The sequence below is a fragment of the Alnus glutinosa genome, chromosome 11 (genome assembly GCF_958979055.1).
Source record: "Alnus glutinosa chromosome 11, dhAlnGlut1.1, whole genome shotgun sequence".
In the NCBI taxonomy this organism is placed as follows: Eukaryota; Viridiplantae; Streptophyta; class Magnoliopsida; order Fagales; family Betulaceae; genus Alnus; species Alnus glutinosa.
In genome coordinates this window covers 4,478,219-4,490,805 of record NC_084896.1, presented here as the reverse complement: position 1 = coordinate 4,490,805, position 12,587 = coordinate 4,478,219, and the positions used below count along the sequence as shown (strand labels likewise).

Here is a 12,587-nt window from a genome sequence, read left to right as displayed (position 1 = left end):
AAATTTCATCAAAGAATAAGAGCAAGATGTAACCATTTTGCGCTCTTTCCTAGCGGTAGACATAGTTGTCTAACACCAAATCATCCATAAATCTTTGTCTCTGTTTTCTCACTTTCTTCATCTTTTGTATTTAATTTTCCCTTGCATTATAAGTTTATTGGGACAATATATGTCCAAGAAATTTGAGGTGCCCCCACTGCTTAATTTGTATAAGCTAGATGCAAATTTGGGGCCTAGCTAGTACTCCCGCATGCACAATGTTTATTGTATAATATATACCGTAGAAATGATTTGAATCGAGTTGGATGCACGTTACTCGTCCTCTGAATGATTATGAAATAAGCAAGCATTCAGACTTGACCATATGATCATGAGAAGGCAGAAATAAAGATGTAGCCATCGATCCCCACCATGACAGAAATGTCTTTATTGCTGTCAGGCTTCATTCACAAACCTCTGAAACCCATTCATTTTTTCTACAAATTAAGTTACATTACTTTCACACATTTAAAGCTATGGAAGAAACCATGTTCTCCAAATATTGCAGCTTCTTAATTATGACCCTTATGGTCAACTTTTTGTTTCTGAAGGGTACTGCTGCTACTGCTACATCAGAGGTTTATACAGTTGGTGATGAGGAAGAGTGGAATGATGGGAGGGACTTTGTCTCATGGTCACAGAAATACAACTTTAGCGTTGGTGATGTTCTTCGTATGTATATACATATACATTCCCTTCTATCTTTCTTATATATATGCATGCCTTCCATAGTAAATGCTAATTAATGTTAACATCTCTGGTATTTGGCTTTTTGTTCTTTTAATCTTTTGGGTAATCGAGGTATCTGGGGGTTCTCCCCAACTAGCTAGATCTCGAAATATCGTGCAAAGCAGTTCTTTCATACGGGTTAGATAAAGCTTGAGCTTTCGCCTACGGGCGTAATCTCACAGCACTATGGTCAACTGACTCACCACTCGTGAGTCGAACGAACCCATGCATTGAAGGGCTGCGAATGAGTTTCTCATAGTCGAACAAAATCATTTGGATTTGGTGTTTGATTTGGTTGCTTCATGCATGTTCTAAATGGAATCATATTGTGCAGGTTTTAGATATGTGAAGGGGCAACATAATGCTTATGAAGTTAGAGAAGCAACGTATAGATCATGTGATGCGAGCTCTGGAGTGTTGGCAAAGTATGAGAGTGGAGACGATCAAGTGAAGCTGAGGCAAGCAAAGAAGCATTGGTTCATTTGCAATGTCCCCGGACATTGCCTTGGGGGAATGAGGTTTGGCATAGATGTTAAAGAAGCAAGTGCCACTACTTCTGGGGCTAATCTCTCAAGTGCTGCATCAACCAGCTCGCAAATGGAGCCATCTCCACCACTCAACTCTTGTAAAAGTTATGCACCTTTAAGGTGGTCGACCATGGGAATTCACATAGTTGCATTTGGAATATTATATTTAACATTGGATTAATTTTTGAGGGAAAATCGAGTCACATACTCACATTGATTGGGAATATCAATCAATCTTTTCCTCCCTTTTTACTCAAATGGGTAGTTTTCTCTTTCGTTGTCTAAGCCACTAATTGCATTAATTAATTAGAGGAAAAGGAATGATGGGGTTTCCTTTCTAAGCCAAGTAATATACCCTATCTGATTAAACTAACTAAAGAAAGGTTGGATGCCCTCCTAATTGTTAGTTTGAATCAAGTGATCATAATCATTCAATATGTTACGTACAATCCTGAAAAGTGTTAATTAATTATATATGTCATTCAAGATGTACGTAGATGGTCAGGCAAAGGCGTACTGTAATGAATTCTGTGCAATATATGATGTATGTGGAAATTACTGATGGGAAAATTTAACTGCCCTATCCCTATGGTTTTTTTTTTTTTGGTCTGTAGAGGTATATACACATGCATGCTAGTACTTGACAGTATATGAAAAGGAGTGACACGTCAAGTATTACTACGTAGGCTAATAATGACAAGTATTACATGAATTACTAAGTTAATTTATAAACGTGATGGATATCGAGTGAACTACTACTATATGGCAGATCACATTTTAGTAAAGAACGTCGTAATATGTGACCTAATTTTGTCAATTTGTAAAGAAATTGCAGTTAGGGGTGAAAATGCAGTTCTTCTATGGTTATAACTATCGGTTAGCAATTATTTAAAGCTATAATTGCACTGCATTAATCGCTTTTAAATTTTGGCTTTTTGGGCTTTTTTTTTTTTTTTTTTGGCCTTCATTAGACCTATTTTTTGGCTTATTTTAAACGTTTTTTGGACTTATCTTTTTTTTTTTTTTTTTTTTTTTGGCCGAATGTATAGTGACATTTAAAACCTAATATGAAACAACGCCGTTTTGGCATATATATATATATATAGGGATAGGCGGTTAGCGGTTAATAGCCATATTTGCTTACCCTTAAAACTACTAACCGCCTCGCCTTAGGCGGTCAGCAGTTCTTTTCAACTGCCTACAAAAGCAATTAAGCATTTAGCGGTTAGTATACAATTATTAACCTCGTGCATTTTCACTCCTAGTTGCAGTAAACACTATAATTAACCATGTGCATCCAAAGAACGACATTATGCTCGGCACACTATTGGGTTGAAATCAAGCCGTAGAGTAATTTCTTAAAACGTTAAACAGTACTACTCATCCCTTAAATTATGTCAACATATGTCCATTACAAAGCTCGTAGAAATTTGTCAACAGAAGGTTAATTGTAATTAAGTAAGCTCTGTAGGAGAAAGCAATTAACAAGTTTGAATTAGTAGTGCTAGCTTCTCATATATATATATGCAATTAGTTATGAAGATGGTGTAAGTGGTGGTGGTAGGAACTAGCACAGTGGTTGTGCATGAGTTGGTGATGGTTATGATGATACTCGGTGCTGCTGCAATTCTCTGTTGCTTTCGCCATCTCTGGCGGCCACCCTCTGGATGGGTTTCGCGTTAGCTCAAGCAAGGAGTCCCTCACATGATCAGCTTGAACTACTTCACTGTCCCTTTTCTGCTAACATAAAATACATACACAAAGAAGCCCAATATATAACTCTTTTTGGCTAACGTGTTTGATATTGCGATTTTAAAAGATTACGATTTGAAAACATAGAAATATAAGGATACAGAGAAAGCGATAGTTACATCTGTACTATTTTTTCAAAAGAACTAGTCAATTTAAAGCTTCTATAAAATCAATTATAAAGTTTAGTTTCACCTAGTAAATAAGCAATGTGAGACTTTGTAACGACCCAAGAAAAAGGTCTAGCCACATCTGCACTATCAACTCAAAAGGACTAACTAGTCAATTTGAAGTTCCTAGAATTCTTTATAAAACCCAGTTTTACTTAATAACTAGGCAATGTGAGACTTAACACTCATGACTATCTTTATAAACCATCCACTCTACGTGGGCTACTTATCTTCCAAATATGGGACCGGTGTGTTACAAACTCTCCCTCTTAAACTCTTGACGTCCTTGTCAGGACCACGTCATAGAGCGCTCCAGTACCACATAGCTTGGCGTTACTAGGTGGCTCTAATACCATTTGTAACAACACAAGGAAAAGCGCTAGCCACATCTGCGCTATCATTCCAAAAAGACTAGTCAATTTGAAGTGTCCCTAGAATTCTTTATAAAGCCCAATTTCACCTAATAATTAAGCAATGTGGGACTTAGCGCTCATGACTATCTTTATAAACCATCCACTCTACGTGAGCTACTTATCTTTCCAATATATGACCAGTGCGTTATAGACTTAGCACCTATGAATGTCTTTATAAACCACCCACTTTATATGGGCTAGACATCTTCCTAATGTGGGACTGGAGTATCACACGCTTTTCAAATCACAGTAAATAGTGCGCGTTTTTAAAAACATATGATTTTAAAAGTCAAACTACATGCGAATTTACAAAAAGCTTAATATGTTTTTAAAAATCGCGTTTTAATTAAAATCGTTATTTTTAAATTATACGTTTTGAAATTGCAAACTCAAACGGGCAAACTCAAATGGATTCTGAGTGTTAGCTAGAAGCAACTTACCTCCACCTTGAAAACATTAGACACAAGGCCTCTGAAGCTTGTCACATTTACATTTGTTACTTCCAGTCCCAGAGAGTTCAATGCCTCCATTAATCTCACAAATCCGCCAGGCTTGTGCTCGCAGAATACCTTCACAAAGAACTCATTCCCATCTATCTGAGCCACTTCCACTTGCACCTATAGTTGTGATCGATCCCATTCCCTTTTCTCATAAAGAAATCAAAGAAAACAGATTTCAAAGAACAAAAGAATAGAAAAGAACATTAGTTAGGTACCTCCATCTGCTGTGTCTTGTCATTAGTACTTTCTGACTCCTGATTTTGTTTCGAGACAATGCCATTGCCTCCCCCATGAATTCCATTTGGAGCTTTATCATGTTCACCATTTTGGTTTAGAATTTCGGGTTGGACATGATGGTGGTTGCCACTACTAAATGTGTTTCTGCCTCCTTCATCATCTGAATGCTCTTCAAGCTCATCTTGGAGTTCTTTGGCTTGCTTCTGCAACTCCTTCACAAATTCAATTGCATCCCCTAGGATAGAAGCCCTATCCAGCTGAACATACACAGGCGGCATTAGATTTTTCACCGTCATTATATAAATTTTGAGTAACGCTATGTATTTAGTAGACTAATATTATACCATTACCACACAATTTGATAACGTGTTAATAAAAATCAACCTATAAATTAATTAATGGTTGATTCAGTTTCACGTCATCCCAACTATACTGTATATATATCAATCTACTTAGTAGCATTATAATTAAACAAACTTTAACATACAATCTTCTCCAATAAATATTCTAGTTCTTGTGATCATGAACCAAGCAAAGGGTTAAAGATTTATTACCTTAGAAATAATAGGAACCAAAGACCGAAGGGCATAGAGCCTATCATTAAGCTTCTTTCTTCTCCTCCTTTCAGCAACAAGGTTTTTCGATTGAGGCCCCTTTCCAGTCCTTCGCCTATACTTTGCATCATCCTCATCGTCAAACTGATCACTGCAATCGGATATTGAACCTGTTCTTCCCGTCTCGTGCTTGATTGAATCCTTATCATTTCCGACCGGCTGCTCCTTGTTTAACAATGGCTCCATAAACTGCATATCCATCTGATTTGGGTGCTCATGATTCTGATCAGTGGAAGATTTAAATGGGTTGATTGGTTTGTCAGAAATGAATGAATTGTTTGATCCTTCATAATACATGTCGTTCTTAGTTCTGTCTTCAGAAGTGTAATTAAATTGGTGAAGGAAGTTCATTGGAGAATCACATAAGCGAATTCTGTCAACAGAGATGTCGTATGGTAGATTCAGATTTTCTAATGGTGTCGCGGGTGAAACTGGTAGCTGGAAATGGTTATTGGGATCCTTTTGATGATCATTTACACCAACAGTACTGAAGCTTGTGTCCATGTTGCTTGAGTTGATGAGGGCCTCCTGATCCATTGAAATGTTGCATTCAGCTGTGATAAGATCAACGACATGCTGATCTTCAGCAACCTGTAGTACTTGAAAATTAATTTACATATACTTTCTCAATATGATAGTGATCATGAAAATATCATTTTCTTTAGATCATAAACAAAGAAAAGGGTATTTGCAAAGTTAGTTCATATTAAAGAAATGCGAGGAAGGAGTTTAAGTAAGAAACATTATACGTGTTTTGTAGCAAACAGCTCAATAACTCCTCCTGCCAGTGGAATCAAAACCCTAGTGCCAACAGTTTCCTGCAAATGTGAATAGGACAATGACTAACCCATATTTATGAACTGGGGTGTTTTTTTTTCCTAAAAATACTATATACACTCCTGACATGGCAGTGAAAATCCCAATTAAACAATCCATACTGTCATGTTGGGAAGTATGCAGTTGGGACTAGTGCATATAAAATTTTTCTTTTCCTTTTTTTTTATTTTTATTTGTTTTAAAGGGATACTCACCTGTAGAACACTTGGTTCTGTTGTAATACTTGAGAAGTTTAACCAACTGGGTTGGTGTGTTATCAAGGTCTGTGCATAAATTCTGTTCAAAAAGGTAACACCATCGATCAATTAGATTAAAAACACTTTGAGATGTGGAAAAAAAAATTGAAATACTAATAAATATATGGCTGATAATAAATAAATGAATGACTATATGATACCCAGAATCAAGGGGTATGGAACAAGGCAGTTGAGCTAGAAGGTCACAAGATTTGGTTCTTGGATGCTGAAACATGGTATCCCTGCAAGGACTGACAGAAGAAACAGGAAAAAGAAGTTCTCCAGCATTTTGGGTGTTTTCAGTACTCCCAGCACAACAGCAGTCAATCCACTCAATAAACCTGAAAAAAAACTATAGAAGTCAGAGAGAGAGAGAGAGAGAGAGAGATTAGGTAGTTTCTCTTTACCTTTGGTCTTCACTCAATTTCCACAGAACACAGATATCCCAACCTTTCAAACCAACAAGGGGTCTTAGCCTCTCCATTAAGTTTTGCATGATGAAGCTCATGTTTCCTGCAATAGTTTAAACAAAGCGAAGTTGAAGAATGGAATTGCAAATGCTAATAGAATGATCCTCAGGAAAAAAATAAATCCTAATAGAATCCCAGTATCTGATACATTATGTCAGCGAATAAAAAAGGTACGTAACATAACAATGAATCAGAAAGCTTTTTGTGGTCTGTCTGTGTGTAAATTACATAACAGAATCAAACAATTTGAGAGTGACAGAGAGAGTGAGAGAGACCTGGCAGAAAACAGTACCTCCTCTTACTTCCAAGACCCCTTTTTACTGAACAAAGAAAGAAAAGCAAAAGACAAATGCAAGAAGCTACAAAAGAGAAGCAGAAAAAACAAAAGCACACATGCATCCACACAAATTACTTCAGTTGATAGCAATAGTTAACTGAAGCATCATCCAAGCTCAGACAACACCCACCTCATCCCAAAACACCTTTCTCAGCAAACTCATGAAAAGCAACAAGAATATTGTTATCTTCTTTTGGAGCTTTTGCATGAAGAAGAAACAAATTAAGAATTAATACAACAATCAACCAACCCTCATTTTGGTTTCTTTTTTTTCTTTTTTCCTTTTTTATATATATTTGGATCTTGGCTGTTACATTGGTAGGTAAACTGCAGCCCATGCATGAGAGAGACATTTTTTATTTTCAATTTTCTGTTAAGGAGGAGAACCGATGGATTAACTACATTTAATTAGTTACCCCCTCTGATTATCGTCTTTTTTGCAACGTACGTTATCCAATGTCTTAATTTTTACAATATTATCCAATTCTACTATATTGAGGTTGCAACGTCTCTTTCCGCGACTTAAAAATAACAAAATAATTTTTCATAAGATAAAAAAATTATCTTTTTTTTTTGTTTTTAATCTTTTATCTTATGCATGGAGTGTTTTTTTTTTTATTATTTTAGGTCGTTGAATTGAGGAGAATATTGCAACTCGAGTAATAGATTAAAGAGACATCGTAAAAAATGAAACATCCAAATTAAACATTAATTGTAAAAATGATGATAATTAATTAGAGAAAATGATGATAGTTTTCCAAAGAAATAATAGAAAAGGAATACGTAATGAGTTGGTAATGGTGGGATCATGGAGCATGCATATTGCATGACCTAAGATTACGTAAAAAACCCTAACTACCTCACTCAGTCTTTCATTCGTTTTGGTCAGATCTATTTCTTTCATGTTTCAACTACTCTATCTTAACCGAAATAAATAAATATATAAATAAAAAGAAAAAAGATTTGGGCCTGCTAGGTTGTCCCCCATTCTCATACTAATTAATTTTTCATCATCATATCTCCTATCACCCACCCTTAATTGTGGATGAGATTTGTTTACAGTCCTAATAGGGATGGCTTACTCTAAATTAGACTTAGGAATATAGCTACCCTAAATTAATGTACTTGATAGGGTCTTTTTCTAGGTTCAAAGAAGTTTCTATTGCTTATTATCGTATAGTTGATAGAATAATGTTTCCTGCACAATAAATATACATATTTTGTACAATAACTTTGACGTGGAAACTATTTTTATTTTTATTTTTTTGTTTTGCAGGAACATTACTCTTTTTTTATTGTGAAAATCATTTACACATCAACATTGTTGTACAAAGTGTATGTGTACATTTGTTGTGTAGGAAACATTACTCTATCTGATATATCTCATAGGTTGTTTGCCAAGATATTTAACTGAATATTAATTAAAGAATAATGCTAATTTCCACACCCATGTCACATCGATTGACATTTCGTAGTTTAAGGGCTTACAATGTCAATTAATTTCCACACCCATGTCTTTTGACCGACATTTCGTGGTTTAAGGGCTTACAATGTCAATTAATTTTCACACCCATGTCACATCGACTGGCATTTCGTGTTTTAAGGGCTTACAATGTCAATTATTTATTTATTTTTTTAAAAAAATAGAAGTGTATATAACTCACAGGCCACTTAAAACATGTCATGTCAGCCGATGTGATAAATGGGTGTAAAGTAGAGCATTACTCAATAAATTCACTATTTTCTATCCGCTTAAACTTATAAAGCATATTTGGTATGTAGAATGACTATTTCATTAGAAAAATGAATAATTATTACTAGGAATTGATGAATCTATAATTGAATAGCTATTCATGTTCCTTAATTAGTTTGATCGTAACACTGAATTTGTATTCCTTTGTTTGGTACAGTACAATACGTACGCAGGTGAATGAAATCGTATTTAATTTGTAACCAAATTTTTTAAACACCTTTATAATCCAATTTTACTCTACATTTTTTCTTTATTTTTCAATCATAAACAATTACGTTATAATTATTTTATTTTTTATTCATATGAATATTTCTAGCCAAGGAGCCAAAAAAATAATAATAATAATAATAATAAATAAATGAAAGTAATTAAGGTCTTCAGTTTTCCTATACTAATTCGTACGTGCAATCATGCGCGCACGTGATTCAAATCGCAAATCACAAAGCTCCCGCGCGTCATCTCCACCGCCAACCCCACCCGCCACCAAAACATTCACCAACCCACTGGCAAGTGGCAACCCCTTGCCCTGAAGGTTCACAGATCGAGATTGGTCACGTTGCATCTTCTTAGCTGTTGCACCGTTGATCCAAGGGGTCATTAATTTAGGTGAGCAGTTAAAATTCAATCCCTAATTAATTTAGGTCACTTTCGTTCTTCGCATGAGATTACGGGCGAATTTTCAATCCCTAATTAAATCCAGACGGGCGAATGGAAAGTGGAATACCATATTAATTTGGTTTGGTGGCGGTTTGAAATGTCATTAAAAGCATGCACTAAATTGGCATTAATTGCGTCACCAAACCGGTGATGAAGATTATTTCAAGCCAATTAAAGTCACTTCATTTGTATTTTTTTTTTCAAGGCTATAATTCAATTCAATTATGTTTTGTCTTTTAGGGGTAACCACATATCATAAAGCGGACGTCCTTCCTTTCTTGTGTGGACATATAAAAAAAAAATTAATTATATTTTGTAGTTTGTTTCAATTTACTTGTATTACCCAAGTTTTATAAATAGATGTATTTTTTTTTTCATATTAGAATTCAGTTTTATAAATACTTGTATTGCTTAATGTTTACAATTCAATTTGTATTTTCATATTACAATTTACAAATGCATTTAGTTCAAAAAATTGGATTAAGCCCCCCCTAAAAAAGCTTTTTTTAAAAAAATAATAATAATAATAATAATAATAATAATTCATCCTTGTGCAATTATGAGCGATTATTAAAATTCACCGTCCACAAAGTGCGAATGCGAAATGAGAGTATTCTCCACTTATGTAGTGCGGTTTACACCCCTAATTGACGGGTGAGAGGGGTGAGAGAGAACTGTTGGAAGAGGTTGACAATGAAACTGAGTGAGGCATGGGGATTTGGGGGACGTGTCTTTGGAGTGAGGAAGCCATGAATAGGATTGGCGATGAAGAGGCTTTGTGGGTCGTTCTCCATTGAGTATATTTATGGGAAGATTAATCAATCTACAATTCCCACATGAAATGAATAGTTATTTTTCTAATTTTTTTTTTTTTTTTTGCGAAGAACATTAGTTATTTATATGGAATAATCATTTTCAAAAATTAAAAATTAACCTTAGGATAAATTGATTAATAATTATTTCATAGGAATAATTATTTCATTTTAGTGATCTATTTCACATGTCAGATGTACCCTTAAGATAAATGGTGATTTAACATTGTGTCATGGCAGAGATATTGAGTTTGAACCTGGCCTATCTCTATAATTTACCTTTCGCTTAAATTATTTCACGTGATAGGCCTCAAAATACACTATAATGAAATAGTGTTAAAATATTAATTAAATAATTAAATTTAGGGTAAATTTTTAATAAATCCTTGAGTTGGAATGCCATTTGAATTCGATCTCTTACTTTTTGAAAGTAAGTATTTGGTGCTTAATTTTTTCGCGAATTTGAAACAGGTCCTTATGTCATTTTTCCATTCATTTTTTTAACCACCGTTAATGCCGCGTCAGCATTTTCGCCACATCATCTTAAAATAATATTATTTTATTTAATTATTAATTTAAAAACTTAAAATATTAATTTTAAAAAAAAAAACTCAAGGAATTGAGGGTGGCTGCCACTTGGGGCTGCGTGGCAGGCCCCAGGGACCGGGGGTAGCCGCGCAATGCCTGGGGGCGGCCGCGAGGCCCCAGTGGCAGCCACCCCCAATTCCCTGAGTTTTTTTTTCTTTTTTTTTTTTTAAAAAAATATATATATATTTTAAGATTTTAAATTAATAATTAAATAAAATAATATTATTTTAAGATGTTGTGGTGAAAATGCTGACACGACACTAACAAAAATGAATGGAAAAATAACGGAATGACCTGTTTCAAATTCGCAAAAAAATTAAGTACCGAATACTTACTTTCAAAAAGTGAGGGATTAAATTTAAATGGCGCTTCGACTCAGAGATTTACTAGACATTTACCCTTAAATTTACTTTTTTTTAACAGTTCCAAAATAAAATAATAATTTAACAATATCGAGCTGTGCTAGTTCTAGACTATATAAAGAAGTGACATATTCCCATCAAAATAATCTCAAGTTAGCTAGAGACACATTCAAGTGGCACTTGAGTATGAACTATAACCATACTAAATTACATTCTTGCTTAGAATTGGCCGGCCTACTCTCTGCCGGTGCCAACTTGTTTATAATTTACCTAATATTTCATTCTCCTTCCAAATTAAACAAGATTATAATCAAAGGATTCTCATAATATGGCCATGAGATCTCATTTATATAATAATACAGCATGAGTTTCAATATACTCATAATTAAATACACCCACTTCAATGACTTCATCATGTGACAAGATAAAGAATGACCTAAGTTTAAATATAATAAAATAAAAGAATGACTCATTCTCCAACAAGCACAACAAAACACATCCAAACTAATTTTATCACACAATGGATCCCATTAGCACACCCCCAATCCTAATTAATTTAAGTGAATCCTTTACATTAAACACAGTCCATTTTTACTTGTTATCAAGCAACAAAATAGCCCTAAAAATCCGGAATAGGATTCCGTCAATATATCTAATCATGTAAATGATGTCATGTCATTTAATTTTGAAAAAAGTTATATATCTTTCTCAAACTATTACTCAATTGTCAATGTTCCTCCCTCCGAATTACCAATTGTGTCAATATTTCTCTTCCAAACTACTAATTGTGTCAATATTCCTCCTCAAATTACCAAAAAATGTTCATATTCGGTCTACGAGCAATAAAAAGACAAAAATGACCTTAAAATTTTTTCAATAAGACAAAAATGTCTTTATAAATTCGGGAAAAAAAAAAAAAACTAAAACTAAAAAGAACAAAAATTTTAAAAACAAAACATAAATAATAATAATAAAACGAAAAATTAAAAAACGAAAAAAGAAGGAAAAATTTAAAAAACAAACAAATGAAAAAATAACTGAAAAATTATAAAAATAAAATAATTCGTCTCAACTTCACTTGAAATAGAGAAGATTCTTGCCTATGTTCAATGAATTATTCCACTCTATTCAATTAGTAACTATCATCTTTATTTTAGTATTAATATTTTGTATTGTTGCATATAATAATATACATAATATCACGTCATTTAAAAATACTAGATGACTATATATAAATGATTAGATCTATAAATTTTAATCTAAACCTTAAAATACATGGTCATATTGTGTGCACGTGTTGAAGGAAGGAGAGCTCAAAACTTTATGCAAAGATCAATTAATTTTATTAAAAATATGATCTCTAAAATCTTAAAATTAATCCATAATAGAATGTAATAGAATATAATAGAGTCATAAGACAGAACTAACTCTGCCTTTTTACATCTTTGGATGGGATCAAGGTTTGTCATTGTCCGGAAGCCCAAACAAAATTAAAGCAATACAGTGGGAAAGGAATATCCACGTTCAGCCGCAATTGATTGCCACAAAATCCGGTCC

The 12,587-nt window shown here is 33.9% G+C and overlaps 2 protein-coding genes across 2 annotated transcripts; one reads left to right on the top strand and one right to left on the bottom strand.

Annotated features, from left to right (window-relative positions):
* The first annotated feature begins 341 nt into the window (after positions 1-341).
* LOC133882785 (chemocyanin-like) lies at positions 342-1,540 on the top strand. Its single transcript, XM_062322003.1, has 2 exons — positions 342-711; positions 1,103-1,540. Exons 1-2 carry the CDS (start codon positions 516-518, stop codon positions 1,474-1,476), a joined length of 570 nt encoding a protein of 189 aa, XP_062177987.1. The 5' UTR covers positions 342-515; the 3' UTR covers positions 1,477-1,540.
* A 1,285-nt stretch (positions 1,541-2,825) lies between these two features.
* On the bottom strand, positions 2,826-6,564 carry LOC133880852 (transcription factor ABORTED MICROSPORES). Its single transcript, XM_062319813.1, has 8 exons — positions 6,459-6,564; positions 6,213-6,392; positions 6,010-6,091; positions 5,728-5,796; positions 4,919-5,569; positions 4,343-4,621; positions 4,068-4,244; positions 2,826-3,032 (listed from the first exon to the last, which is right to left on the bottom strand). Exons 1-8 carry the CDS (start codon positions 6,557-6,559, stop codon positions 2,826-2,828), a joined length of 1,746 nt encoding a protein of 581 aa, XP_062175797.1. The 5' UTR covers positions 6,560-6,564.
* Positions 6,565-12,587: the final 6,023 nt, after the last annotated feature.

Bases quoted from the DNA above. Each gene is read 5' to 3' on its own strand.
- LOC133882785 (XM_062322003.1), top strand. From the start codon at position 516: ATGGAAGAAACCATGTTCTCCAAATATTGCAGCTTCTTAATTATGACC. The intron at 712-1,102 runs GTATGTATATAC...CATATTGTGCAG, and splicing joins TAGCGTTGGTGATGTTCTTC to GTTTTAGATATGTGAAGGGG.
- LOC133880852 (XM_062319813.1), bottom strand. From the start codon at position 6,559: ATGAGCTTCATCATGCAAAACTTAATGGAGAGGCTAAGACCCCTTGTT. The intron at 6,092-6,212 runs GTATCATATAGT...CTTTTTGAACAG, and splicing joins TCCATACCCCTTGATTCTGG to AATTTATGCACAGACCTTGA. The intron at 4,622-4,918 runs GTAATAAATCTT...GTGTATGTTCAG, and splicing joins TGGTTCCTATTATTTCTAAG to CTGGATAGGGCTTCTATCCT.